Source organism: Mus caroli, chromosome 2 (assembly GCF_900094665.2).
Source record: "Mus caroli chromosome 2, CAROLI_EIJ_v1.1, whole genome shotgun sequence".
Lineage (NCBI taxonomy): Eukaryota > Metazoa > Chordata > Mammalia > Rodentia > Muridae > Mus > Mus caroli.
Window position 1 is genome coordinate 63,911,058 of NC_034571.1, and position 27,379 is coordinate 63,938,436.

At 44.3% G+C, this 27,379-nt stretch overlaps 1 protein-coding gene across 1 annotated transcript in view; it reads right to left on the bottom strand.

Moving 5' to 3' along the window:
• Positions 1-12,859: 12,859 nt before the first annotated feature.
• Lrp2 (LDL receptor related protein 2) overlaps positions 12,860-27,379 on the bottom strand; it is a 164,415-nt gene continuing 149,895 nt past the window's right edge. The window contains exons 68-79 of the mRNA XM_021184968.2: positions 26,230-26,358; positions 25,308-25,528; positions 24,468-24,644; positions 22,911-23,030; positions 20,877-20,967; positions 20,088-20,155; positions 19,822-19,939; positions 18,993-19,122; positions 18,154-18,255; positions 16,477-16,605; positions 14,494-14,565; positions 12,860-14,326 (exon numbers count right to left, since the gene is read on the bottom strand). Of these exons, the coding sequence (XP_021040627.1) occupies positions 14,168-14,326; positions 14,494-14,565; positions 16,477-16,605; positions 18,154-18,255; positions 18,993-19,122; positions 19,822-19,939; positions 20,088-20,155; positions 20,877-20,967; positions 22,911-23,030; positions 24,468-24,644; positions 25,308-25,528; positions 26,230-26,358 (1,516 nt within the window). The 3' untranslated portion in view covers positions 12,860-14,167. The remainder of the gene's footprint in view (positions 14,327-14,493; positions 14,566-16,476; positions 16,606-18,153; positions 18,256-18,992; positions 19,123-19,821; positions 19,940-20,087; positions 20,156-20,876; positions 20,968-22,910; positions 23,031-24,467; positions 24,645-25,307; positions 25,529-26,229; positions 26,359-27,379) is intronic.

The window sequence follows — 27,379 nt, forward strand, 5'->3', positions numbered from 1 at the left end:
TTTTACAATTAAAAGTCTCTTAACTGTGGGATCCACTAAAATATTTTCTTCCTTCAAGAGGGAAAAATATCAGGGCACAGTCACAATCAAAAGCAAAAATTAAACTCCAACTGTTCAATGTCTGGGATCCAACTCATTATCTTCTGGGCTCCTCTAAGGACTTGGGTCACTTCTCCAGCCATGTCCTTTGTAGCACACACCTTGTCTTCTAGGCTCCAGCTGCTTGTACTCCACTGCTGCTGCTGCTGCTGTTCTTGGTGGTCATCTCATGGTACTGGCATCTCTGAAACACTGCTGTCTTTCACTGTAATTTGGCTTCAACAATAGTATCTCATAGGCTCTCTTCATGGTGCCAAGCCTCACTCCTTTGCATGACCCCTTCAGTCCTGGGCCATTAATTGCAACTGAGGCTGCACCTTCACCAATGGCCTTCCATGGTCTCTCACAGTGCTGAGCCTCAGCAGCTCTGTGTGACCCTGTCATGCCTTCAAAACCAATACCACCTGGGTAACTCTTACACATTACCAAGTCCAGACAGCACAAGGTACAACCTTGGCTATCTCTGGAACACAGCCTCTGTGCTCTCAGAAAACACTTCCCAGAAGATGTCACTTCAATGATGCTGGTCTCTTCCTAATCACTGCTAATTTCTTAGCTCCAGCTAACCAGCATCAATAGTCACAGTAATGCAAAGGTTTTGCTTTAGTAGTTCTGGTATCTTGTTAATCACAGCTGATTCTTAAGCCTCAGCTAACCAGAACCACAGAATCTTCACAATCCAACATAGCAATGGTCCTGAAAAGAGTCTTTAATTTTCCCTCTGAAATTTCACAAGCCAGGCCTCTATTTTCTGCTGTTCTCAACTGTTATCCTCCAAGCTCCTACACAACATCTGACAGAGCTCTTAACAACGAATGGATCTTCAAGCCCAAAGTTCCAAAGTCCTTCCACAGTCCTCCCCAAAACATGGTCAGGTTGCCACAGGAATACCCCACTCTGCTGGTACCAATTTGTCTTAGGAAAAATAGCCAAAAGAAAGCTTAACTTTTTTTTTAAACTCTTCTCTCTTAACAAACCACTCCCCCCCCTGCTGTGATGAAATGACACTATCATGCTGGAAGTGACAGGTGGATGCTGTCTGGGTTGAAATGTGTCCCCACTAAACAATATGCTGAAATTCCAAACCCCAGTATCTCAGAAGCTGACTTTACGTGAAGACAGCATCTTTGTAGAGATAGTCAAGTTAAAATTAAGTCATGGTGGCTCACTCCCTCAATCCCAGCACTGGGAAGGCAAAGGCAGGCAGATCTCTGTGAGTTCCAGGCCAACTGATATACATAGTGGGTCTCAGGACAGTCAAGGCTATATAAAGAGACTGTCTCAACAGCAAAGCAAAACAAAACAAAATAAAGTCTTAGAGTAAACTTTAATCTAATAAGATAAGTGGATTAATAAGAAAGAGAGACTTAGACATAAAGCATAAAGATAGACATGCTGGAGGAGGCAGAGGAGATAAACTAATATATACAGGGTGAGGTAGTTATCTATAAGACACAGAGAAAAGCCTGAACAGATACTTCCACAAAGCCTCTAAGGAACCAATGTTACCACCATCTTGATTTCTGACTTAATCTTCAGAAGTATGACAATAAATTTCTGTTATTTAAACCACTAATGGAATAAAATATCCTTATCTTCTTATCTCTTTCTCAATAATTTCTTTTAAAAACTCCTTGTGAGAGTCTAGAGAGATGATACAGGGATTAAAAACACACTCTGCTCTTGAAAAAGACCCAAGTTCAGTTCTGGAATGCATCAGGTGTCTCACAACCACCTATAACTCCGATTCCAGAGAATCTAATGCTGTCTTCTGGACTCCATGGGTGCCCACACAGACATGTGCACATATATGTACATATAATTTAAAAGTAGTAAACATCTGTGTACTGGCTAGTTTTGTGTCAACTTGACACAGGCTGGAGTTATCACAGAGAAAGGAGCTTCAGTTGGAGAAATGCCTCTACGAGATCCAGCTGCAAGGCATTTTCTCAATTAGTGATCAAGGTGGGAGGTCCCCTTGTGGGTGGTGCCATCTCTGGGATGGTAGTCTTGGGTTCTATAAGAGAGAAGGCTGAGTAAGCCAAGAGAGGCAAGCCAGTAAAGAACATTCCTCCATGGCTTCTGCATCAGCTCCTGCTTCCTGTCCTACTTGAGTTCCAGTCCTGACTTCCTTTGGTGATGAACAGCAATATGGAAGTGTAAACTGAATAAACCCAGGCCTCCCCAACTTGCTTCTTGGTCATGATGTTTTGTCCAGGAATAGAAACCCTGACTAAGACAATCTGTCTCTTACAAAAAAAAAAAAAAATCTTGATAAGCAATCTGTGTGAGGACACTTCATATCGGGTCATGAAGAAAGACTCTGCGGTGAAACCCCCTTAGTGGAAACAGCTCTGCCCTTCCCATTGGTTTGAACATTAGCTGGAAAGTGAAGACTAAGAAAGCAACTACCTCCGTCTTAGAAACTGAGCAGCAGCATGTGTGAAATCTTAGCATACGGCTAAGGAATGCCAGGTATTCTTCCTGTGGTAGACACATTGTAAAATAAGCTTAGGTTCGTGGCAGACCCCGTCTCGATAGGCTTGGATAGGCTGGCCAAAGACAAGAACAGGAGATATATTTTGGCTTCTGTTCTTCTCGGTTTTGAAAGTGTGGCACAAAGAGCCAATGGAACGATGAGAAAATGTTCAAGGTCTGTGAGCATAGCATCAACTATCATCACTTTCTCAGTATCTCCTCAGCAGTGTGAGACTAGCAACAGGGAAGGAGAGTTGGAGGCTGGAAGACTGGCCACAAAAGGATCCTAAGACCAAGGGTTGCAGAACAGCAAGGCCCCTGAATCTCTCACTCACCTCAAAAGTTTCAAAGAAATTTGTACCATGTAATTTCAAAGAAAGGGGAACAGTGTACCGGAAAGGTGGGGGAACTAGAAACGCATTCTTTGTTAGATTAAGGGCAGAGTTAGACTTGGCCGGGAAGAGATGGGTTTCTTCTATTTGGGGGAAAGACAGGAGTGTTCTATTGCACAGTAAGGAAACAACAGAGACCTCAGAGACTGACCAGAATAGAGAAGTAAGCCTAGCATCTGCTCCCTGAACAGTTGCAGAAATAAGACGATGGTGATGATGACGGTTGTGACGATAATGATGATGGCCGATACCCAATGTTGAACAACTGTTCTGTAACAAGGTTCTATATGGTATAGTTAGTGATTGTCAATTAAGAAGTGTTAATTGCATGCATGGTTATCTCGTTTGATCTTTATACAAAAACCTTGCAAAATTCCTATAAAGAAAAGCAGAGCCAGGTGGGTTTCACAATTTGCCCCACAGCTTACAGCCAAGGTAGCAGTTGGGATGATGGCCTCTCCTGCCAACACTCTCCCAGAAGCCACTCCAGCCTGTCTTATGAGGTAAGAAGTTTCATCTTCCACCACTGAGGTCAATTCACAGAGGGTTTGAATTCTAAATACTGTCATTGTCACAAGTAATGGCCACAACGATCTTGTTGAAGGAACAGGTTCTCATACAAAGCCTCCAGTGGCTTTTGGGCTGACGCTGATCGCTGCTGTAGTCCCATGAACTATGCTGATTTCCTCAGGTAATGATTCAGCAAAATTGGCCTCTTGTACTTTGCTAGCTTCATGTAATGAAAGTGGAAACCACAGGAAACGCTGTGGGCTGGGTGCTGGTTTGGGATTTGTTTGTGAGCTCTGTCCCCTTTTCCCTCCCCCTCCCCTTCTCCCTCCCCCTCCCCCCTCTNCCTCCCCCTCCCCCTTCTACCTCCCCCTCCTCCTTCTCTCTCCTCTTCCCCTCTCCCTTCTCCCTCCCCCTCCTCCCTTTTTTAGACAAAGTATTATTCTGTAGCCTAAAATTCTAACAGGGCTACTTTTTTCTCTTAGCCACCTGATTGCTCGGGTTATAAGCAAGCACTGCCATATCTAGTTTACTGTCAGATCCTGAACTTGAATTTTCACCCTCAAGGTGAACAATGTAACAAAGGTACCACAATGTGTGTGTGTGGGGGAACAAACTGGGGACATCCTGTTCCTTTGTTAAGTAACAAAATAGCCTCATGACAGCAAGAAAAACTTTGTGAAAATGACTGCAAGTCATACCTGGTAGCTCAAACCTGTAATCTCAATATTTGGGAAGTTGAGGCAGGAAGATAGCTGTAAACTCAAGGCTATACAGTGAATTCCAGAGCAACTTGGGCTAAAGTAAAGCCATGACTCCTAAAATAAGGAGGAGGGACAGTGGGACAGCGGGACAGCAGGATAGCTCAGTGGTTAAAAGTGCTTGCTGTTCCTTACAGAGAGCACTGCTCAACTCCCAACACCCACACTGGGCAGCTCACAGGATGCCTGTTGCTTCAGCTCCAGGCAGTGTGATGCCTCAGGCCTCCAGCACAGACACTGACACACATGTACAAATATACACACTTACATTAAAATAGTCTTTAAAAAAAGTTATGGGGAGAAAGGAAGGAAAAGTGAGAGGAGGGGAAGGAAAAAGAAAAGCAGCTGCAGGATCTAACCCAGGACTTCTGAAGCAGCCATCTTCAGAGAAACCCAGGCAAGGAACAAGCAGAGGTGGCTCTTTGCAGAAGGAAAGATCTCTACAGCTCAAGTATCTATATGGCTTCAGGCACAGCTGCATTTCTGTTTCAGCAGGATGTAAAGTAAGATCACCTGTTCTTCTGGAAAATGCCAAGGAAGCTTACACAAGCCTCCGCATGAACCCAAAATAAGTTAGAAAGTAGAAGCAGACGGTAGAGAAAAGCATCGTCACTGGGCGCTCTTTATGTGGGCATGTGCTATATACATGGCCTGACCTATCTTCTCAACAGGTTTATTTATGAGTCAGTTGATTTATGTGTGTATGGAAGGGTATTTGCACATGTGTGTCAGTGTCTGTGGCAAGGGCCAGAGGCCTTGCATCCCCCTGGAGCTGGAGTCATGGGCATCCTGTAAGCTGCCCAGTGTGGACACTGGGCATTGATCTGTGCTCTCTGTAAGAGGGGCAAGCACTTGAGGCCTCATTTTGCTGGTCATAAAACTAGATTAGGAGAAGACTGAGTGTTGTGCTCAAGCATACACACACAGAGACACACACAAAACAAGTATATACACACACATGCATACACATACATGCACATACATAGATACATACAGACAAGCAAACTAATTAATTAATAAAAACGATTTAAGCTTCAAAGTTCGGTGGCATGTTCCTATAATCCTAGCACTTGGAAGGGTGAGACAGGAGGATCATAATAAGTTCAAGACCAGCCTGGGCTACGTACTGAGATGCTGTCCCAGAAAACAAATCATGAAACCAATTAGAACAGGAAACAACTGAAAAATTCTGACGACATTTGGTGGCTATAAATAGCCTAGTCACAAACACAATCCATAGAAGGTGTTTCAAACTTAGATGAGGAAAGGCACGAGGGGCAGGTGATTGAAACTAAGAGGTGTTTGACCTAGCTCTCATTCCCCCGGGGATGTTCCTACAGACCCTGACATACACTTATTCCAGTCACCATTCTGAAAGTTGCCCTCAGAAGGATTAAATTCTTTAAAGGTACACCTCTTTCTAGTAGACATGGTGAGTGCTGAACTCTAGTCTCTGACTCTCAAATCTAACTTCATTTGCTGATGAGTCTGGTCTCCTAAAGGCCCCTTAAGGAATTTCTGACATCAGCTTGGCTCCAAGGCAGTGAGGTCTGAGTGCAAGCCTCCAGCTTGCCTGCCAACCCATTCTTAAACCGGCCCCTCTTTCACCCCACAACTTCTCTTCAGTTCCCAAGCTCAGAGAATGAATGGAAACCAAGTGACCTTTCTCCCACATCTTTACCCACCTCTTAGCACTGTCAAGCAGACACTGGGAGGTACCTGGTATTGATTTAAAAAAAGAAAAGGGATTTCCTCAGCAAGGGCTCTTCAGCTTTTGCCTGGGCTTAAACGCCAGGAAGTAGCTGTTCCCATAAGAACCATCCAGAAATGAATAAAGCCAACGTGTCCTGTGTAGTGCTGTAAGAGTGCAGTCAGGGAACAGTGTCCACAGTCACAGGGGAAACCAGAGGTCAAACCAGCTGTTGTCAGTCCTTGTGATAACCCAGAATAGTCCAGAAGTTAGTCAGTGGCAAATATAATGCTTTAAGTGATCAAAAGATATAGATGTATGTGTGTATGTATGTATGTATGTATGCATGTGTGCATTATGATGTCCCTATCTGCCAAGTCCTGACCACCTTGGGTCCCCAAAGCTCATTGCCCCACTTAGAGAGAGGAGGCACAAGGGACCAACTGGCCACTTGGGGAAGCTGTGCAAGATGAAATGCAGGGGACAGTGGCGTGTCCCCATGTGCAAAGCCGCTGCATGGTGCCTCTCAAAGCTGAGCTCTTGGCACCAACTTTCCAAATTATGGGATGAGTGTTAGTCATATAGGTCTGGCATTAACATGCAAATAAGAATGCCCAAGTCCCCCACTTCATGCTTTAGGGTCCTCTTTTAAAATCCAGTCGCTAGCTATGGCTATAGAAGAGAAAGGGGAAAAAAATAGCGGGACCTTTGCATGCTTTTTCTCATTGAATTCTCTATCCTAAAGCCAAGGCGCTTCTTAGACCAGAGAGAGGCAGGGAGAGGGAAGGTGGAGACTGTGAAACCTTAAAGCCGGTTCACCTATTCTCACACAAAAGCTTTGCCTTGCATAAAGAGCTGCTACTCCATTCTGTCAATCAAATGTAATAGCTCTATTTTCATTGCAACCACAGTATATGAAAAGCCAAAGTCTGCTACAAAGCCCCCCTTCGTGTATTCAGGGACATCACAGGGAGGCTTAACCCGGTCATGTCTGTAAACTCACCAGGCTGCTAACTGTGTCTATCTTCTTCTCTGTCTCTCCCGCCTGCCCCTCTCTGACCTGAATAATCGCTTTGACTTCTATATCCCTGGCTCCCTGGAGAGGGCCTGTGGGGAGGCACCACAGAGGCAAGCATGTCTCCATAAAGAGATGTGACAAAGCGTTTGAGTAATGTGTTAGCAGAACAAAAGAACGAAAACCAAGCTTGCATCATTAGCTGTGCTTCTCTGAGACAGGATGGGGTGGCAAGGCCTCCCCACTCCTGTAACTGTGAGGGGGGGCAAGGGCAAACACAGAGCAGGCGCTGACTGGTCACCCCCATGCCAAAGGCAACATAACCTGCCGTACTGGTTAAAAACAAGCAAGCTACCACCACAAAAGCAAAACAGAAAACAAAAGCAAAACAAAACTGTAGTTTTGAGAGTACAGAACTAACTAGGAAGAGATAGCTGGATGTCAAACAGAATATGACCACCTCGTTCCACCACAAGAATTTAAAAAAAAGGAAAGGAGGGGGGAGGGGAGGGAGAGAGGGAGAGAGGTGAAATCCTCCACCTCTGGCTATTAAAAAGTGACTAAATCCCATGTTTCCAACCCATAATCTCTCTCCCAACAGCATCCTCCTGTTTTTAAAGCTGCCTTAGCTGTGGATAAAGCACAGTTGCACACTTGGTTTTATGGACCCACCCACTGAGCTGGCTTAGGATCACCACCCCAGGATAGGCATATGAAAAACCACCAGAAGCTGTCCCCACCCCGGTTCTCCTGAAGCGGCCACAAAGGCCGGGAAGGATTTCCTGAGCCTCCTCTGAAGGCAGCCAAAGGCACAAAGGTCCTGTAGGCCTCGTGTGTGTCACCCTTCTGCTGTGTCCGTCTGTCCTGCAGGTGTACACCAGCACTGACCACTTGTCACCAGAGCAAGCCCTGGAGTTCTCTCTCTCTCATGCTTCCTGTCTGCAGAGCGCTTGGTTGGATGGAACTTCAATTGCTCTGGATGCTTTCTCTTGGTAGCCTGGCTCCTGCTATAGAAGTACCAACCATAAATGTAGCAATGCTCGAAGACTAAACCCTCGAGGAGACAATACCCTCTTAGTGATATTTTAGATTTTTTTATCCTCTCCTATTGAGATGGGGACAATTTTAGAAATTATATCTTTTAAATACAGAAAATGACCTTTCCAGATACCCAAAATAACACCCAAAATAACAGAGGAGCAGGAGACCATAGGCTGCTGCTACCTCCTGACCGAAAGGATATCTGTGTTCTTTCTGCCCTTGGCCTCTCTTCTCTGTGTCCTCCAGCAGGTCAGCTAAGTCACGTTGGTGTTGGTGCCCTCTCTGAGCAAGGGACACAAACCACTATTTTCTGGGATTTTTACTAAACTGGGCAAAGGAATTGATTATTGATTTCAGGATTACCTCCAGTCTTTTATTTATTTATTTATTTATTTATTTATTTATTTATTTATTTAGAGACAGGGTTTCTCTGGCTGTCCTTGAACTCCCTCTGTAGACCAGGCTGGCCTCGAACTCAAAATTCTAGTGTCTCTGCCTCCTAAGTGCTGGGATTAAAGGTGTGTGCCAGCACCTGACTCGTAGTCTTCTTTCAAGCAATATTTGCCAATGGGTTAATTGAGACCAGTGATATTTGGAGAGAGAGAGAGAGAGAGAGAGAGAGAGAGAGAGAGAGATCCTGCAACCCTGCTATTTTATGGCTTGTGAAAGGACTGTGATGTCCTAGAGAAACATCCTCCTGAGGGTGTCAGATGTTCTGGCTGTTGGATCACTGCCCCCATCCCTAAGTCACCAGTCTCCCTCCCTCCCTCCCTTCCTTTCTTCCTGTCTGTCTGTCTGTCTGTCTGTCTTTTTTCATCTAGTCCTTTGACAATAGCTTCCAGCATTCTTTCTGGAGGCAGGGAGTGAGGAACGGAGGCAGTGGGGCAAGTGGCTCTGCCTTTAGAGTAAAGCTTTCAAATAAGTTTCCATAGCAAACAAGCGGAGCCAAGGCACTCACAGAAACACTTGTATTAGCCAGGCAATGGTGGTGTACTCCTTTTATCCCAGTACTCAGGAGGCAGAGGCAGGCAAATCTCTGAATTCAAGGTCAGCCTGGTCTACAGATCTAGTTCCAGGACAACCAGGGCTACACAGAGAAACCTGTCTTGGAAACAAACAAACAAACAAAACGATTTGAGAAACAGTTATATTTTATATAATCTGCTGGACTGGGCAGACTACTGTCCTATTGGCAATGACAGGGTTGTGACTACCAGTCGACTGCTGCAGTCTCTCTGAACTCCTCCCCTGGACGACCAGGTCAGCACTCTTGGCTGTTAAATGATGATCTGGTCATTTTGATGATTCTTTGGCTCTGGCTTAGCTGCTCACTCTTCTCTGAAGGGTGGGAAGAGCCTTCCCAGCAGTATAGTAAATCACTACTGTGGGCCTGCTGTGGTCTGAGTATGGGGTTAGTTATACCTCCCCAAGGCCTTGGAGGCTTGGTCTCCATGGTGACACTTTGGAAGGTAGTAGGGCCTACTTGGAGGTATTTGAGCCATTGGAGAAGGTACACAGGTCTTCCCATTACCCTTGCCAAAGAAGTTGTTCTTCGCTGGTTAGGCTCGAATTTCCAAAGCTGTCAGCCAAACCTTGTTTATTCCTAAGTAGTCTATATCAAGGATTTCCTTAGTCATGAAAGCTCACTAAAATTGTGTCTAAGAAGGAATTTCCTTGGGTTCCTCAACTAAAAACAAAACTACAACGTGATCTAGTTGTAGCACTCCTGGTTAGATACCCAAAGGAGCCTAAGCATATCTGGATACTCCAGAGACTCCACATTGTCCCAGACCACAGACCACGCTCGATCGAAGGGGCTGTCTCTGTGAATAGCCTCGTGGATCTAAGTAGAGATTTGCTAGCCCTATCCCAAAGCCAGGGGAGAGGCACTATTAGGAGATGTGGCCTTGGAGGAAATGTGTCACTGTGGGGATGGGCTTGGAAGCTCCAACCAGTGCAGAATGAGACAATCTTCTCCTGGCAGCCTTTAGATGAAGACATAGAACTCTCAGCTCCTCCCTCCCTGCACCATCCCTGCCTGGATGCTGCCATGTTCCTGCCTTGATGATAATGGACTGAACCTCTGGACCTGTAAGCCAGCCCCAATTAAATGTTGTTCTTATAAGAGTTGCCTTGGTCATGATGTCTGTTCCCTGCAATAAAACCATAGCTAACTCATAAGAGTCTTATCAAAGAAGGGGATCACTATATTGACAACTTTATGGTAAAATAAAACACTCAGAACAACACATTTCTTATTGGAATCTAAACAACAGGCCTATTTTACATCCACAAAGGGCAATGCTCACTGGTCAATGAGCTGCAGGAGCAAGTGATGCCCTTCCAAAAGGGGCCAAGTGGCCCACAAGATCTGAAAAGCAAGCCCAGTAAGTCAAAGCCAGCAGGACCTTTCTGTAACACGGGTCAGTTTTGTTCTCCCAGAACTCTGTTCTGCAATCAGATAGAACCAACCCAAGACACGCTTCCTCTACCACTGCCTAGTGGCAAGTAAGGGTCCTGCTCATCTGAGGAATTCTAATGCTACCTCACTCCATGGTAAGTCTGCATTCCCAGAAGACTGCTAACCATCGTCTTCCTCTACTTAGAGCATAGCTATATGTAAATCCTGGTCAGCAAGAGTACTCCAGTCCAGAAAAGGAACCCCTTTTCATCCCTCTCCTTTCCTCAAACGTCAGAGTCCATCCTTCCTCATCTCTACCTCCTACTCCAGAGCAAAGCAGTAGACTCCAACCTTCCACCCTCCAAGACAGACTTTAACAACTTAGCCCTGGAATCAACCTAACACGGAAGACAGAATAAGAGAGAGTACCAGAGAAGAGATGAAATCTTCCTCTGGTGTTAGTCTTTGGTCAAGCAGTCTGACAAAGGTAAAGCTGGGTCTTTACAGTAGATTAATCTGCTGTTAAACACAATATAATCCTAACTAGGCAATTGTTCTGTTGTGGTCCAGTCCAGAAAACAAAGGATGCCATGCATCCTTAGATGGAAGTTAAAGACTCAGACTTGGTAGTTTCCCTCCGGATTCTTTTGCAATGCTAAGTGCCCTCCCAGCTGCAGAGGAGAGCCTCTCAATGAGCTTGCCCCAGTTAAGATGCTGCCCCACCCTGTGGGCGTCATCACTAGCCAATGTCTGATTGACACGGAGAACCAAAGGCTTTGCTGTTTGAAACAGCTCAGGATATTCCTATCTCCAGTATACTCTGGCACTGGGGCCCTCTCCTGGAATACTCCTGAGGCTCTCCAGAATATTTACCATCGTAAAAATATAGATCTGAGCACCTTTCCTGCATAGTGGGCCATGAGCAGTCTTTTCTCCCCTTATTTCCACTTACAAATTACTGAGTAGGAAGGGGATTAAGCTAGCACTAAATTGGTTCCTTCCTATAACCTAAGATTTTGATAAAAGTTCTCTTCCATGGAATCTCTCTACAATGTTCTGTGTCACAGATTGCTCTAAAGTCCGGGGGTACTCCCAGGGGGTGCAAGGACATCCCTGACTCCTTATCTCATCAGAGGACACTTTATAGTACCCAGAATTTACAAATATTTCCAGTCAGCTTCATAAAGGAAGCAGCTAACTTTGTAAGAGAAAAAGTTGAGTTAGGTAGCAGTTTGGGGGGCTCAAGGGTACAGGGCATACTCACTCAACCAAAGTTCACTGGCTATAGGATAAATACTGCTTACCCAGGACTGGAATTTGTCTCCACACTAAACAACGACAGAGTCATGGATTCCTCTGTCCAAAGCCTAGCACCATAATCTATGCAACTCTCTGTGCATGTAGGCGTGTGTGTGTGTGTGTGTGTGTGTGTATGTGTGTTACAAATAAAGTCTCATTGCTCTTCATGGACTGAATTTGAGCCCTTTAAAGTGTGAGGAAACTGGCAAAACCCCTGTGCCAAAAAGGAGTTCCTTATCTTGCACAACTGAAGTATTCCTCCCGGTACAATTTTTACAAATTGGCAAAGAAACAATAAAAAAAAATTAGAAGCAATGAATACACAGTTATGCTCTTAGAGATGGACAGTTTTGTTTTCTTTGTAGTAAAACTCTGCACATTGTCAGGGAGTGACCAGGGCTTCCCATTGCTGTTTTAAAGTTCTTCCAGAAAAACTATATATTTGTAATAGGCTCCAGAGAAACTAAGTGTCTGAAAAGAGGTCTTGTATAGCTAGGCCTGGAAACTGGAACTAGAATAACTTCATACATCCACTTCATTCTGGGACTAGATACTGGGAACTGTGCAAAGGAGCTCTTCACCTTTTTCTGAAACAAGAATGTTCTTAGAAGCATCCAGAAAATGTACATTTCACCTGTAGCTCCATTCTCCACTCGGTGACATTTCAAATGCAAAGGACACCAGGACAATAAAACACAACCCTTTTCTCATCTCCATCTCATCTTCAGACGAGATGTGGGCAACCTTTCAAGGATCCGGTTAAAATCTGAAGCCTGGATTGTCTCCATAATAGTCTCCATTCAAACACGCACTGAAGAATTGGTGTGACAGAGAACAAATGTGGTGGCACTATTAGGAGGTATAGCCTTACTGGGATAGGTGTGTCACTGTGGACATGGGCTTTGATACACTAGTCCTAGCTGCCTGGAAGTCAGTATTCTGATAGCAGCCTACAAATGAAAATGTAGAACTCTCAGCTCCTCCTGCACCATGCCTGCTGATAATGGACTGAACCTCTGAACTTGTAAGCCAGCCCCAATTAAATGTTGTTCTTATAAGAGTTGCCTTGGTCATGGTGTCTGTTCACAGCAGTAAACCCCTAACTAAAACACCAACCAAGCACCGTTTCAAGCAACTTGTGACCAAGGCTCAAGAAGGAGTCAGAGACCCAAAAGCCATCTGATAAAATACACATTTATTAGAAATTTCCAGCAGCATCATTTCCAGTAGCTTTTTCTTTTCTAATCAAAGTAATTACAATCGGTACTCAAAATATGAGCAACAAAATATTTCGAGGACTTGAGAATAAAATAATCAGTAGTATATTTCATTCATCCACTCTCCCACCCTTCCATTCATTCGTTAACACACGTGCAATATTAGCACAGAGAAACCGGGAATGCTACTTGCTATAGAAAATGTACGCTCGTGCCATGGTTCCTGTGATAGAGAATTCACCAACTGCTCAGAAGAAGAGCCGGGACATACAGTACATCCTGACACAAACGTACAGATTTAGGCAAAGACCTGAAAAAGGCTCAGTAAGAATGTTTTCCCTTTCTTTTCGTCGTCAACTGAGGAAATAAATAGTCAATACAATAACATTTTGCACCCAGAGCCAAACACCCAGCTGAGGTTTCAATTAACTGGTATCTGTTTGGCACCCTACTTTATGAAGTAGGTTTGGTTTTAGTCAGTCAGCTCCAGAATTCCAGTCACTAAGGGAGGTGACACCTGAGATGCCAGTCAAGGGTTGATTTAAGGTCTGTCAAGCAAGAGCTCATTCAATGAAACAGAAATTCAGCGTGGGACATGACATGGCAGATACAGATGTTGACTTGGCAATTAGGGTCACAGCTGGGGTTAGAAGACAGAGGCACGTGGAAGGGTCCAACTGAATCACTCTGTGTACCTTCGGTGTGGTCTGAAGCGTCTACAGTGTATGAAGCCAACACTGGCCCCTATCGGTACACTTACTAATCAGGTTGACACGTAATGTTGAATATTGATTATTGATTAAGTGCTGACATGTAAAAATGGACCCACAAATGAAGCTTAAAGGACTTTCTTCCTAGATTGTTTCAAAGGAAGCATGAGTACTATCTCTTCTTTAGAGAGACCCAAAGCCCTAAGCCACCTCCTTTCTTCACCAGATCATTTATTCTTCAGCGACCCCACTCAGCAGGCACTCTCATTAGCAGAGGCAGAGATGTGATAATCCTTCTGAAATTTACACAAGTACAATATATTCACAGCATCACCTCCTAACAACATCAGTGCAAGATATACACAGTACCTCATGATAATTGTAAAAATAGGAATGGCATCAATAAAAAAGACACACGACACACCTTCAATTATAGGCAAACAGAGAAAAAATATATTTTTTATAAAGTATTGAATGTTAACTTCTTTTTCATTTGTCTGTAAAAAATATATGTGCAAAAGTGAGTGTCTAAATGTTTCCCTAGAGAGTTGGCAAGGCTATACATCAGAGTCTTCCTTCACAAGGTTTGCGGTGTCTTTAAAGGTGTCTTCTGTGGCCGTGTAGCCTGGAGTCGAACTTCTTTTTGAAGCTTTAGCAGGAAGAGAAGGAGATGGAGGGGGAGCCACGGCCACAGCTTCTTTTTGCTCAGTATCCATCTGCAACCACAACAAGGCATGGATGACATGGCTTTATGTCCCCGGCATGACCAGAAACAGTTCTGTATAAGGACTAACCTTGGTCAGTTTGTCCAGAATAACCTCAATCTGTGCCCAACCTAACCAAACAATGAATGTCTGTGCTTAGAACAGGGATTAAAAGTTACCTCTGCATAGATTGGATTTTCGAAGTTCGTTGTCTGCTTGGGTTTTCGTTTGAAGATGTTCCATTTTGTGCCCTAAACGGAAAGAGGAGATGGACAGTTTTCAGTAATGGAGTTTTCTATTTTGTTTTCTTTACTGGTGTCTTTTCCTAGGTTTTTAAACTCCATTGAAAGCATATTAACTTAAGGGTGTGGCTTAAGTAGTATATTATTCAACTGTCCCTGAACAGTAGCTAAGACTCTCTCAGGTGTTTTCATGTAACAATTTCAAAATCTTTCCTCAATGTAAAATGTGCAGATGGAGAATCTGGACTCATGCCATCTAGAAGACTGCCATCTAGCCAGTCAGAGACAGAGTATACAAGACACTAAAACAGAAGGAGACTTCTAGAGCAGCCTAGAAGCTCAAGGAAAACCCAAATTGTGAGCCATACGTTTGGAAATGTGAAGTTAAGTAGAGAAGGCCAACACCTTAAGTCATTGTCTTGGTCTGCAATAGCTCCATGCAATTAAGTAATTGCTAACAAGAGGAATAGGGCCGTCCTCGTCTCTAAAGGAGATCCCATGTGTGTCCATGCAATTTGTGGGAAATGACAGGTTTGAGTGATGGGGTCTGAATTCTGAGTATTTTCTGCATATTTACTAAGAAATCTAAGCTTGAGAGACTCCTTTGGAAGTTCGTGTTCTCGGTGACCTAAGCAAGTGATTCTGCTGAGCCAAGGGGGTCACAGATACAGGATCTCTGGACAGACGCTGGGGAACAGAACTTGGAAGGTCTCGGCCTGGATCAGTGCAAGAACCAGTGGGCAGCACAGACGGAGGCATGGAGCTATGCTGCAACTGGCGAAGGTTGACTCTCATTCCCAACAATCCCCCATGCCCGTTCTGTTTCTGGGACCTGGAGTGGGGGGAGGGAACAGCTTCTTGCCACATTGCCTCTCCTTACAGACCAAGCTACCTCTAAGAAAGATCCCTAAGATTGAGAATTGACTGGAAAAAAATGTTAAGAATAAAGAAATAAACCAGACACTGCCTTGGAGTACAGCCAGACCTGGGGACTGAACATTTGATATTTCAAGTATTCTGGTGGCTATGGAAAACAAATCTTCAATGTCCACTTTTAAATGTAGTATAAGGAGAAAAAAGTCCCTAGGAAAACAGTGAACCAAAATCTTCCTTTCTATGGTGTGTGTGTGTGTGTGTGTGTGTGTGTTTGCATGTCTATGCATATGTACATGTAAGAGGTGATTTTTTTTTCTCTTTTTTAATTCAGCCACACTGAATTAAAGAAGACACCACTGAATTTCTCTGCACAAGGACCAGGGACATTTAAATGTCTCACAATGTTTTTTTATCCAGAAGTGCTATCGTTTCCAATTTGCCCATGGATCCCCTTGTGAAGGGAACTGGTAAGGACTACAGTTCTCAGGGGTAAAATGAGTGTCTAGAATCCAGCATGTAGATCTGGGATAGCTAAATGCATGTTCTTTGAAGCTAGCAGCACACTGTCCATTTAATACAATTTCATTTCAAAGATGCTTGTTAAACTGCATCCCAAATATTCTAGGATATGTGAAGATATAGCAAATATGATAAAGAAAGATTCATCAAGCAGGACTTTTGTCTCCTGAGCTAGTTTCCTTGGCACAGTAAATACAGCAATGCTTGTGGGATGGTTGGATGGACAAGTAGGTGTAGCTGGACACAGAGGACAAGGTAATAAAATAGTGCCACCTGGTGGTCAGCATTGGTAATGGTAGTAAGGCGCTAAGAGCAACTTGGAAAGGTGCACTCTTTTATATGTATCCTCAACACATTACTGTGCATGTTGTGTAAATGTCCCAGATTCTATGTCCTTTTCATGAAGACATACTAAATCTACAATTTTTTTTTCATTTTTATGTATGTAGTCTTCCGTGGGTTAGCATCAACTCAGAAATGTCAAAGTTCTTTGCAAATTTCTTTTCATGAGTCAGTAATCATTACCTGAGTTTCATCAGCTCCAGGGGAGGCTGGCTTTGGCTCTGGAACTATCTCAGAAGGATCTACGGACCTTCCATAATTCTGGTTTTCCACATTTTCTGATACAGTCACCTGTGAGCTTACTGACGGTCCCTACACGGTTTTGAAAGAAGAAATGAATATGTGAATCAGTAGATCTGGATTCTGTTTGCCACCTTATCCCCCACAGACACAGTCACGGACCTTTTCAATCTGATAAGTGACACTAGCAGCTGTAAACTAAATACCACTCCCACCTTCCCCAAATAAGTGCAACAACCACCAAGACACCTAAGATATCAACTGTGGCAGGCGAGGACACCCCTCAATGTCACACCCACATTGATGTAACCCCTGCTATATTGTCTACATCCTTCATTCCCACCTTAACCATAATTTGTAATAAAAGGTGTTCTAGTTGCATACTGGCAACCAAGTGCTAGCTAAGTAACAACACTAAGTCACAGCATGAGCAGCCACACAGACGCAGCGCACAGAATCCTCTTTGAATATTAAGGAAAAAAATGAGTGTGGTCAGGTGTGTAGCTACAACACTAATCCAAGCAGTGGCAGAGGCAGACAAATATCTGTGAGTCTGAGGCCAGCCTGGGGGACACAGTGAGACTATGTTTCCAAAGATAAATAAATAAATAAATAAATAGCAAAAAGAATAAAATGAGCAAACTTGAGGACTACCTAAAAGAGGATGAATTTTAAAACACAGTAAGCAAATGGCCGTAATACTTTTCTATTTTTGTCAAATTCACATAATTACGCAGCTATTCCTTAAACCCATATCACCCTGAATAGATAGTTACAAGGAAGTCAGTATACTCCTTGTATTTGACATTCACCATTTTGTTTGTATGCATGGCCTCACTTTATTTCATGTGAAAAATACCAGATGAGATGTCATCCCTATCCCACGATGCATTATCAAAGAGCAGACAAGACTCTTTCAAGATTCAAATCTTTTTGCTCTTAAGAAAGAGCTCATTTTGAAAGAAATATTTCTATCACTTCATATTAAAATATACTACATGTTGAATCAGAAATCACTAGCAAACACTGATGGCTCTTTCCTGTAGCTGCATAGACAAAGGAAGGACAGGCCAAAAGCTGATGGATCTAGAACCAGCTGAGCCATTAGTCCAGGTTAATGGGAAGCACCTGCCTCTCCTTCCAGCTTCTCTTACAGGTACAGAGTAATAAGCCTTCGGAGCAAATCTTAACTTCAGACCTCTCTACTCTTCAGAACAGGCCGTCCCTCTCACTTTAGCCCTCTCAGATAGCAGCCTCATGATACCGTCTCTCAGCCATTCATTTATGACATAGTTCCCTGTTTCTGTCATAGGGCCCTATGCCTCCAGGATCTCTAATAGACTCACACCCCTTGCTCTGGCACGGGTGACTAGGAATGACTGAGAACAGTGAACGCCCCCCAGCATGGCTACTAAGCCTCACATCTCTGCCACGACACAGGGCTCTGACTATTGCCAGGGCTGTATCCGGGTGCAGCTTTGTGACTGTGGATGGTGAAGCTGAGATGCAGGCCACTGCGCTTCCTCCCATTAGGAGGGCAGGTTAGAGGCCTGCATTCTGCAACACAGAAAGACCCAGCAGCCACGATGGCTGAAAACAGATCGTGGGAGGACATCTCACCTGCACTGCCAGGCCCACTTTGGAAGTACTGTCTTTGGCTGCATACATTGGGTTTTCAAATATCACAGGCTGCTTGCCTACCTCCATGACGAAGTGTTCATTCTGGTGGGAGGAGAGAGAGAGAGAGAGAGAGAGGTCATACCCGTTGATCTGCTTCAGACAGAAAGGCATCTCCCTCATACCTGGATGTACACCAGACACCTTCACCAAGCTACTCAAAATATGAAGTCTTAGAGAGGGTAGGCGGGAGAAAATAGCCTCAGAGACCCAGGGGCATCTAAGTAACAAACTATTGTTTCTTCTAGTAAAAAATGAGCTAAGCCATCTGCTCCAGAAAGCACAAATCCCCTTCCTATAGCTGAATCCCCTCTGGTTCTTTAATGGACTTAATGCACTTGGGCTGGAATACTGAAGAAGAGGGAGGTGGTGGAAGAAGATAGAGGGAAATAAGGCAGCATGAAGAACACTGTTCTTTCAGACAGAGGTGAGGATGACTGGAGGTGGAGACAAAGCACTGGAAGTAGGTTTCTAGATTACAAAAAGCCCCCATGAGGTCAAGGCTGTCCTAGACCCATCCCAGACTGTGCCACCTGGCTTTCATAAGAGGTAGATAAGTCCCTGTTCTATACAGGGAGCGAGAAAAAGTCAGCTCCTTGCCTATCCATGAATAGCTGTTACATGGTAGAGCCATTTTCCTTCAATGGCCTACAGAGCACAGACTGTATCCATGCTAGTGTCCCCATGTCCCCAAGGTCAGCTTTATTCCTTGTAAGAAGGGTTTCTTCCATCAATTAGCTTAAGTGAAAGACTTCAACTGATTCCACAGAGGCTGCGCTCACCATTGCCATGGATCTGTCAATAATTGTCTCAGGGCCAAAAGGAGACACACCGATGTCCATGTTCACATCAGCCCCTGATCTGAAAGTCACCCCGTTTCCATTTTCAGAGGGTTTGGCAAGGCTGCTTAAGCTGAAATGAAACAAAGCCATGTGTTGTGTTGTTATTACGGTTTTTTGTTTTGTTTTGTTTTGTTTTGTTTTTGTAGTGATTACTTTCCTTCCATATTACTGAGTCTTCTATGTGCAATTCTCTCCCCAAGTGCACATGAAAGCACATGCCCAAACACAAGATCGGAACAAGAACTAGGGGTCACTAGAAGAAAGCCAAGCAACCAGCAGCTAGCTCTGCCCTCTCCTGCCCTACATGATAAAATACCGTCTGCAGCACAAGCTTCAGGGGAGACTCCATGAAGAAGGGGTTGACAGTGAATGCTCTCAGTTCTCACAACTGAGGGACATGGTGGCTCATACGTGTGGTCCCAGAGCAAGGTGGAGGTCACATGAGAAATAAATCTTGCCTCATAAAAGTAAGCAAAAAGGGGCTACAGAAATGGCTCAGCAGTTAAAAGCACTGACTGCTCTTCCAGAAGTCTTGAGTTCAATGCCCAGCAACTGCATGATGGCTCACAACCATCTGTAATGGAATCTGATGCCCTCTTCTGGTGTGTCTGAAGACAGCTACAGTGTACTCATCACATATATAAAATAAAGAAAGAAAATGAGCAAAAAAATGAAGACTACCCTGAGATCATGAGAACAGGTGAGCTATCAATCCTCTAAAAAAATTTGTCGTACACAGGCTTATTACATGCCTTCTAATGAAACTGACCTTGGCAGCTTGGGCAGAGAGGGTAAAAGGGAGCCAGTTTTCCTGTAGTGAAAGAATCCAACGAGCACCAGAGCCCCAACAATGATGACTATCACGAATGTCAACAGAACAGCCATTGCTGCAGAGGGAAGAAGCAGAAAGCCAGCATCAGCACCTTGACAAACAAGGAAGCACTAGAGAGGCTCACCAGTGGCCCTTCAAAGACGGGGTGAAAAGGAAGATGGGAGGCTGCGACTGGTGCAGGTCACCATATTTCTGACACTTACTCGTCCCTGGAGGGATGCCTCTCGAGAGCCCAATCTCACAGTACTCTCCACTGTAGCCGCTAGAACACCTGGAATCAGAAAGAGACGTAGTTACCTTTGGAGGCAGAGAGAGCCCTGATCCAGCGCTGCATAAGGAACAGGCAGTGCAGCCCTGATGCATGAGGAGCACATATGCTTATTCTGCACTCATTCTAGAAAGCCACTAGCAGTGGTGTAGTACTTAGAAGGTCAGTCTCATGGCATAAGCCTACTGGCTCCTCTGCTCCATGCATTTCTTCCTTAGAAAGGGAGTGTAGACATGGTGGCAGTGTGCCATCCTCCAACCACTTTCAAGGAGGAAAAGACAATTCATCTTGCTCTGCAATGATGGTTTCCCTCCAGATAGTCATGATCTTTGTATTAAAGCATCTCTCCTGTCAGTTGCTCTCTCGTATCCTAAGCCATCCTCCCAGGTGAGGTGGGAGGTGGCATGTGGAGACATACTGCTGTCTTCTCTCTAACTCCTCACTCTTTAACATGACTACGGCATTTCCAAGAGTTGTTAGAAATGCAGTACCCCTGAGAATGCACATAGGCATTTGAGCCAGATCTTCAGGTGAGGGTTATGCCAGTTATGATTTGGGAAGTGATGCCTTGCCTCCCTCAGATTCCCCCAAAGGAGGAGAAGCTGGTTAGATGGGAAATGGGGAATTGGACGAGCCTCTAGTACTTGTTTTTCCCAACTATACTGAGATCTCAGGTTCCCTTAAAGAGTCAAGGTCAACAGCTGGGACCGAGAGTCACACTTACTTGCATTTGGGGAGGTCATTCTCATCAAAATAGCAACTTCCTCCATGCATGCACCTGCATGGGGAAGGCATGGTGATGGGGAGTTCACTGGCTGCAGAAAGGAAAAGCCACGCATGGGTTAGTCAGCCACACACCGAAGCCGAGCATTGCATCATGCAAAACCCACCCAGGACTGAGATGGGGAATGCGGAGGGTCAGGCCAGCTGACCTTGCCAGGGTAGCCCCTGCTCCCTAAGGCAAATGAAATTCCTAAACGGTGATAAGATCTTGGGGAATTATACATGCTTGCAGAGAGAAACTTCATAGCACTCTCCTCCTCTTAACAATGAGGGGATGCTTAAGCCAGGACATACATTATGTCACCTAAAACTCTCCAGATTCTCTTCTGGGAACCATTAGATCCGAGAGTTTAATTCCAACACAGGTTGAAACTGCAACCCAAGACTCCGGAACATCGGCATGGGAGAAGGCAAGAGGCTGACACACAGACACAGACAGACACACAAGCACCCGAGGGACAGCTAGCAAGAGATACCCTTACTTGATGAGGACACCTCCTCTGGATTCCTGCTCCTGGCTCGGCCCCAGCACTCTCCCTGGTTGAGCATTTATCACATGTGCATTCTATTTGAGGAGTTTGTCTACCCTCTGGGCTCTATAGGTCTCTACTCAATGTTCCCTTTATCAGAGAGGCTAGCCAAGGCAACCATATGTAACCACCTGTGTTGTTACATATTCATAGGCTTCTTGGTTTATTGTACAACTAGCTAGTAAACTCAATGAGAGAAGGGACTTGTCTGCTTGCTCATTTCTATTATCTCTGGTACTTTCAATCATACCTAGTATAGAGTGGACATTCGATAAATAGCACTGAAACTAACTAATGAGTTAATTAACAATAGACCACATCAAGGCCCTACTGTTACCACTCGAGAGCTTACTTTGGATAAAGTTCTTTCAAATGAAAATCTTATAAAGTGTTTGTGTTTGCCTGCATGTGTGTCTGTGCACCACAGAAGTGCGGTATCCTCCTATTACAGAGTGTAGCATCCTCAGAAGCCAGAAGTTGTAAGATCCCCCTTGGACTGGAGTTGTCCAGTTGGACTGGTGATTGTGAATCACGGCGGGGCAGGGGGACGGGAGGTGGGGGGTGAGGGAGTAGTAGACAAGCAGCTAGTGCTCTTAACCACTAAGCCATCTCTCCAGCCTCAAAAAAACACCAAAATCTTGTCAACAGTTCTCCAGGCACACATGGAGTAGGAGAAGAGATAAGAAAAGCAGTATTTCCACCCTGATCACATTCTCCAAATGGGATGAATCCTTGCTTAAACGCTTGTGCCCCCAGTAATAGAAACTATTCCTGCCTCTTCATTTCCTTACCAGCTTAGTCTTTAGGAAGACCCCCCACCCCCATCCCCAGGATGTTAGCCATAAAACAGGCTGCAGGGTAAACTGCAGGATGACTTTCTGATTGCTTATTAAGCAGAGGATGTTGACTAGGGGCAGTTGTTATCCCCACATTGTCGTATTAACTGTTTAGAAGGGCTACTGAAAAGTGGGTTTTGCCAAGAAGAACTCATGCAGAGGACTGCATGAGAACTAAACCACTGCTCCCTTATTCCGGACCTCATTTCTCATAGCCAGCTTTCAAAACACAGTCCTTTGACAGTTTAAAATTCTAAAATGTGTATGAGAGAAAAGCAGGACTGTCCTCAAGCCCCTCCCTGCTCTATGCAAGCTCCTCCCACCTCAGGAAATAGTTCTGTACCTTGAGTGAATTCTGGGAAAAGGGGGAAATCTACCGTGACTGGGAGGAAGAAAAGGAGGAAGACCCTCACAGAAAACCGTCTCTTTGAGACGTCTTGATAGCATAAATAGCAACATGACTGTACCCAGAGCCTCACCCAGCTCTTCGTGGTTCCCTCATTCCCTTTTCTAGCTACTCACAACTTGAATCTGCAAAAGTCACATCATACAGGATGCATCACACAGTTCCTGAAGGCCCCAGGCTTCCCAAGCAGTGAGTATTCTCACCTGCATCACACTCAACGGTGCTGCCAGTTACGAAGTCGGAGCCTTGGGGACAGGCACAGCTGTAGCCTCCTGGTCTCAGCAGGCAGAGGTGGCTACAGACCTGCTTGCAAGGGTTGGACACTGGAAAAGAGATGAAAACAGTTAGGTCCTGACAGGAGACTGGGTACATCAGCCAAAGTATGCCTACTAACTGATGTGGCTCTGCTCCGCCTTAGCACAGCCAAGCAGCATCCAGGACCTCTAGGCCATCTGGAGACCCACACTCACCTACACTACCATCTGTGCCACCCTACCAAAGTGCTAGTCACAGTCTCCATTGTTGCTATTCATCTCTGCTGTTGGAAAATTAGTGAGTGCTTGGTGCAGGCATAATCTTAACATCTATTAGTGATAAGTAATAATGACTCAAGAGATCAATGGATCCCAAGTCTTTTTGTTTGTTTGTTTGCTTGTTTTGTTTGTTTCGAAACAGTGTTTCTCTGTGTATCCTTGACTATCCTGGAACTCACTCTGTAGACCAGGCTGGCCTTGAACTCAGAAATCCACCTGCCTCTGCCTCCTAAGTGCTGGGATTAAAGGTGTGCGCCACCACTGCCTGGCTGGATCCCAAGTCTTATAACAAGACGTCACTGCCCAAATCTGGGTGGGTCATAGCATCAAGTCTACCCAGTGCCCATCCTGGGTGAGCTTTCTATAAAACCTTCTGGAAAGAATTTTACTGTGGGCTTCAGTTTCTTTCTAAATAAAAAGGGTACTTATAACTGATTTGACAGAATGAGGTGGGAGCCACTCAAAACATTACATTGGGATGGATCCCAACTACAACCATTTTAAAATTCTTCATGTTTTAAAATCACTTGAAATATACTTCCACACAAATTGTGAAGGATCCAAGGGCTAAATTAGACTCATGTTTTCCGGATCCTTTCTCAGACTCACATTCTGTGTTCTTTATTTACCACCATCCAAAAGACAACCTTAGTTGAGGCATAGACATCAGACAATAAGACACATTACAAAAGCCACATCTAAAATCTGCCCCAATTGACTATTTTGTCAGCTTTCTAGAGTAGAGTTCTTCACATTTTAATGTGATATGACATCTGCATAAATTCAGATTCTGCTTTAGAAGTTCAAGTGAAGTCTAAGCATCTGCATTGTAACTGATCTACGCCTGATGATGTCTGTGCTCAGGCTGCCGAGTAGCAAAAGACCGGGGAACTGGTTTCACATTTTCCTGAACCATCATAATGCACAAGATGACTGAGAACTTTGAACACCCAACAGGTAGAGCACAGCAAGCCATGTTTAACAGGGTCTGCCAGTCTGATCCATGCTAAAATTTAAGGAGTGTCCAGAGTGAATGGCAATCTAGCACGTTTGAGATAATAACTTCATTCATCCTACCATGTTCTCTTTCTACATTCAAAATGTTTAAGCACCCACCCAGACCCACTCCCCCATCATAGCCCTTATCATCCACTAACACTATAGACAGTATTCCTAAATAAGGTGTCTGGTCCACGAGGACCATCTCTTCCCAAGGCTGGTATTTACCTGACTGGTTGTATCTCAGTTGATGGAAGATGCGGACTTGAGTGAGCCAGGGGTTCACCACCAGCAATTTCTCTTTGTTCCCTTTCCCAAATTTATTTTGTCTCCACACTTCTCCCTTTTCCTTAGCTACCCAGAAGAGCTGGTCTTCAAAGATGTCTAGACTGAAGGGCTTCATTGCTGCACAGCAATAGTGGAGAGACAAAAGAGAGCTAATGAGACACAATACCCAGCATACTAACTGTGCCCATTGGCATTGGGCTCCAAGTAATCATGTAGCATATTTGGGCAGACTTTCTGGAAGTGTTACCTCGAGAGTTCAAGATAAATTAAACTGAGTCCATATAAATGGGCTGACTTTAAGCTGCTGAGTTATCACCAAGTGATGAACTAAGTCCCTCCCCATCTCCCACTTTGAATGTTAAGAGCATACCGGCCAGTTAGGAGAAAGGTGGTAGGTACTGGATTATTGGATGTCTGTAACAAAATACGCCATTCTACATGTTTCTAGTTGAACACAAGGACAGGCAAGCACATGGAAAATGAGAACAAGCTAGCACGTGGAAAATAAATAAGTCTAGAAGCAGTTTATGCATATTAGTAAAAACACACATGACTAAACATATGGAAAACACAATCTCAGAGGAGCCTAGCAGAAACCTTAGTTCTTTCTTGATCTGATCTGTAAAAATATAAAAAGGATTATTGTGAATTAGTTTGAATTTAATACAGCAGCTGGGTGCTGATGGAAACAAATCTGTGGGATTACATAAACCCTATCCTAAGACACTGTAGAAATACATTAGAACATTACTGATATGCAAATCTTAGCTAACTGCTAACCTTCATTTATGATGAGTCTCCTGTCAGTCCCATCGTATTTTATGCTTTCAATAACATCTTCTTTGGAGTCACTCCAATAGATTCGATCATCATTCAGGTAATCTATGGAAAGACCATTTGGCCAGCCAAGGTTTGCAGAAGCCAGAACACTGCGGTGTTCCCCATTCATCCAGGCAGACTCAATTTTAGGCTGCTTTCCCTGGTCAGTCCAGAACATGAGCCTGTAACGAAAAATGTCCTAATTGAAGCAACTTATCTGGTGGAGCTTCCTCACTTTGTGGGAAGCATCAGCGTCTGATGGCGCAACCAACTGCTTTCCTGAGTGTGAGTAACACTGTTTCTATAAAGATGTGGCTTTATTTCCAAGATATGTTAGACAAGAAGCATAGTTTGGTGCTAAGGTCAAGTCCATGGTAAGACTTAGATCTTCTCAGGGTTAGATGTTCTTTTAAGCATCACTGCTGAGTGCCCAAGGGCCATGATTTCACATAGGGAAGACAATAAAATCAAAGTAATAATAACTCAGTGTTTGAAATACAAATACAGGACACTAGTCCTGTCCAAATAGGCAAAGTGCTTGCTAAATATCCATGGAAATGTCAAAAATCAAGAGGAAAAGACCAAACTAGTTCTCTCTCATAGTGAGGTCAGCTACCAATTGCAGCATTTCTATAAGTAAGTAATGTATGTGTATGAACATGCCTTTTGCGTATGTTTCATACTTTGGAAATCAAATTTTATTGCCAGTAAATTAGACCAAATTGCCAGCTGAATTCCAATCAGCAAGATACTTTTGAATGCATCTAAATGAAAGTGCAGAAAAAGGATTTGTGTAAGCAGATGGATTCTCATGTATATCCCAAAGTGGAATTTCTCCAGTAGAAACTATACATTGACTGGGAGCATCTCTTCAAATACTTACCCTAGCTTAGGATTCACAGCAATGGCGGCTGGTTGATCCAGTTGGGTGGTGATCAGCCACTTCCGGTACCTTCCATCAAGGGTAGCCACCTCAATCCGTTGACTCTTAGCATCTGACCAGTAAATATGCCTGAATGTAGAGGGACAGAGTTAAACAATAGAAAAGCCGGGACCAATCACTTAAAAAGAAATGTAAATGTGAAAAGATTTGATTTGTAAGTTCTAGCCAGGGCAACAAACACTCAGACGCTGTATCAGTGCTTGCAGAGGATATGGCAAGTAGATTGACCACCCATCTCAATTTTTATGAGTCATGTGCTTCCACAGGCAGATTAAGGCATTCATCCTTACTGCCCATGGGTCTCTTCCCCACCCCCCACTTCCCCTACCCCCCCTCCTGCCTTGGCAATGAGCCCAAGTGTAATCAGAAGAACTGAGCATCAGTCCCAAAGATGAGTGGAAATAACATTTCAAAAGAAAAACTCCAGCAAGGCTAGCTTTGCCCTATTTCCATGTCTAAGGCTGCAAGCTCATTCTCTGTCAAACAGAATGAACTCCTGCAGTGTCAGCTCCCACATCTGCTGATGAGAAGGAGGGATGCTATTTTTTTCTTGCAGGTGAGTTAACAGATAGAGGTTTCTGTAATGGTTCTCTAAGGCCTGGCTTCCTGGCAGAACATGCTGAGGGTGAGCCTTCTGTTAGCCTCCAGGCACACTGGGGACTCAATTAACTTCTTTGGAGAAGCTCAAGTCTCCCAGGACAAGATGGTTAAAGGGAAAAATGAATTTGTACTTCAAATGACTCCCTATTCTTCATCTAGGCAGGCAGGTAGGGAGCCACTGAGGCTTCCCAGTCTTGCTTCATTTTCAAGGCTAAGACACTCACCCACCAGTGACTGACCCATACAGGCCTCTTCCCGGGAAAGGAGTTGTTGGTAACACTTACATACCAGGCATCAGTGTGAGCAAGATTTTATGGAGGGTTCTAAGCAAGGGGTCATACAAACTGTGAGCCAACTAGATGCTCCAACAGAACAGAACAAAGGTAAAGGCTCTATTAACTTTCCAGCTGGTATCAGCTAGCTTGGCTACTAAAAACTGTGGCTTGTTCTTTTTCTCAAATAATTACCAGACTCGATGTTTTAATCCCAA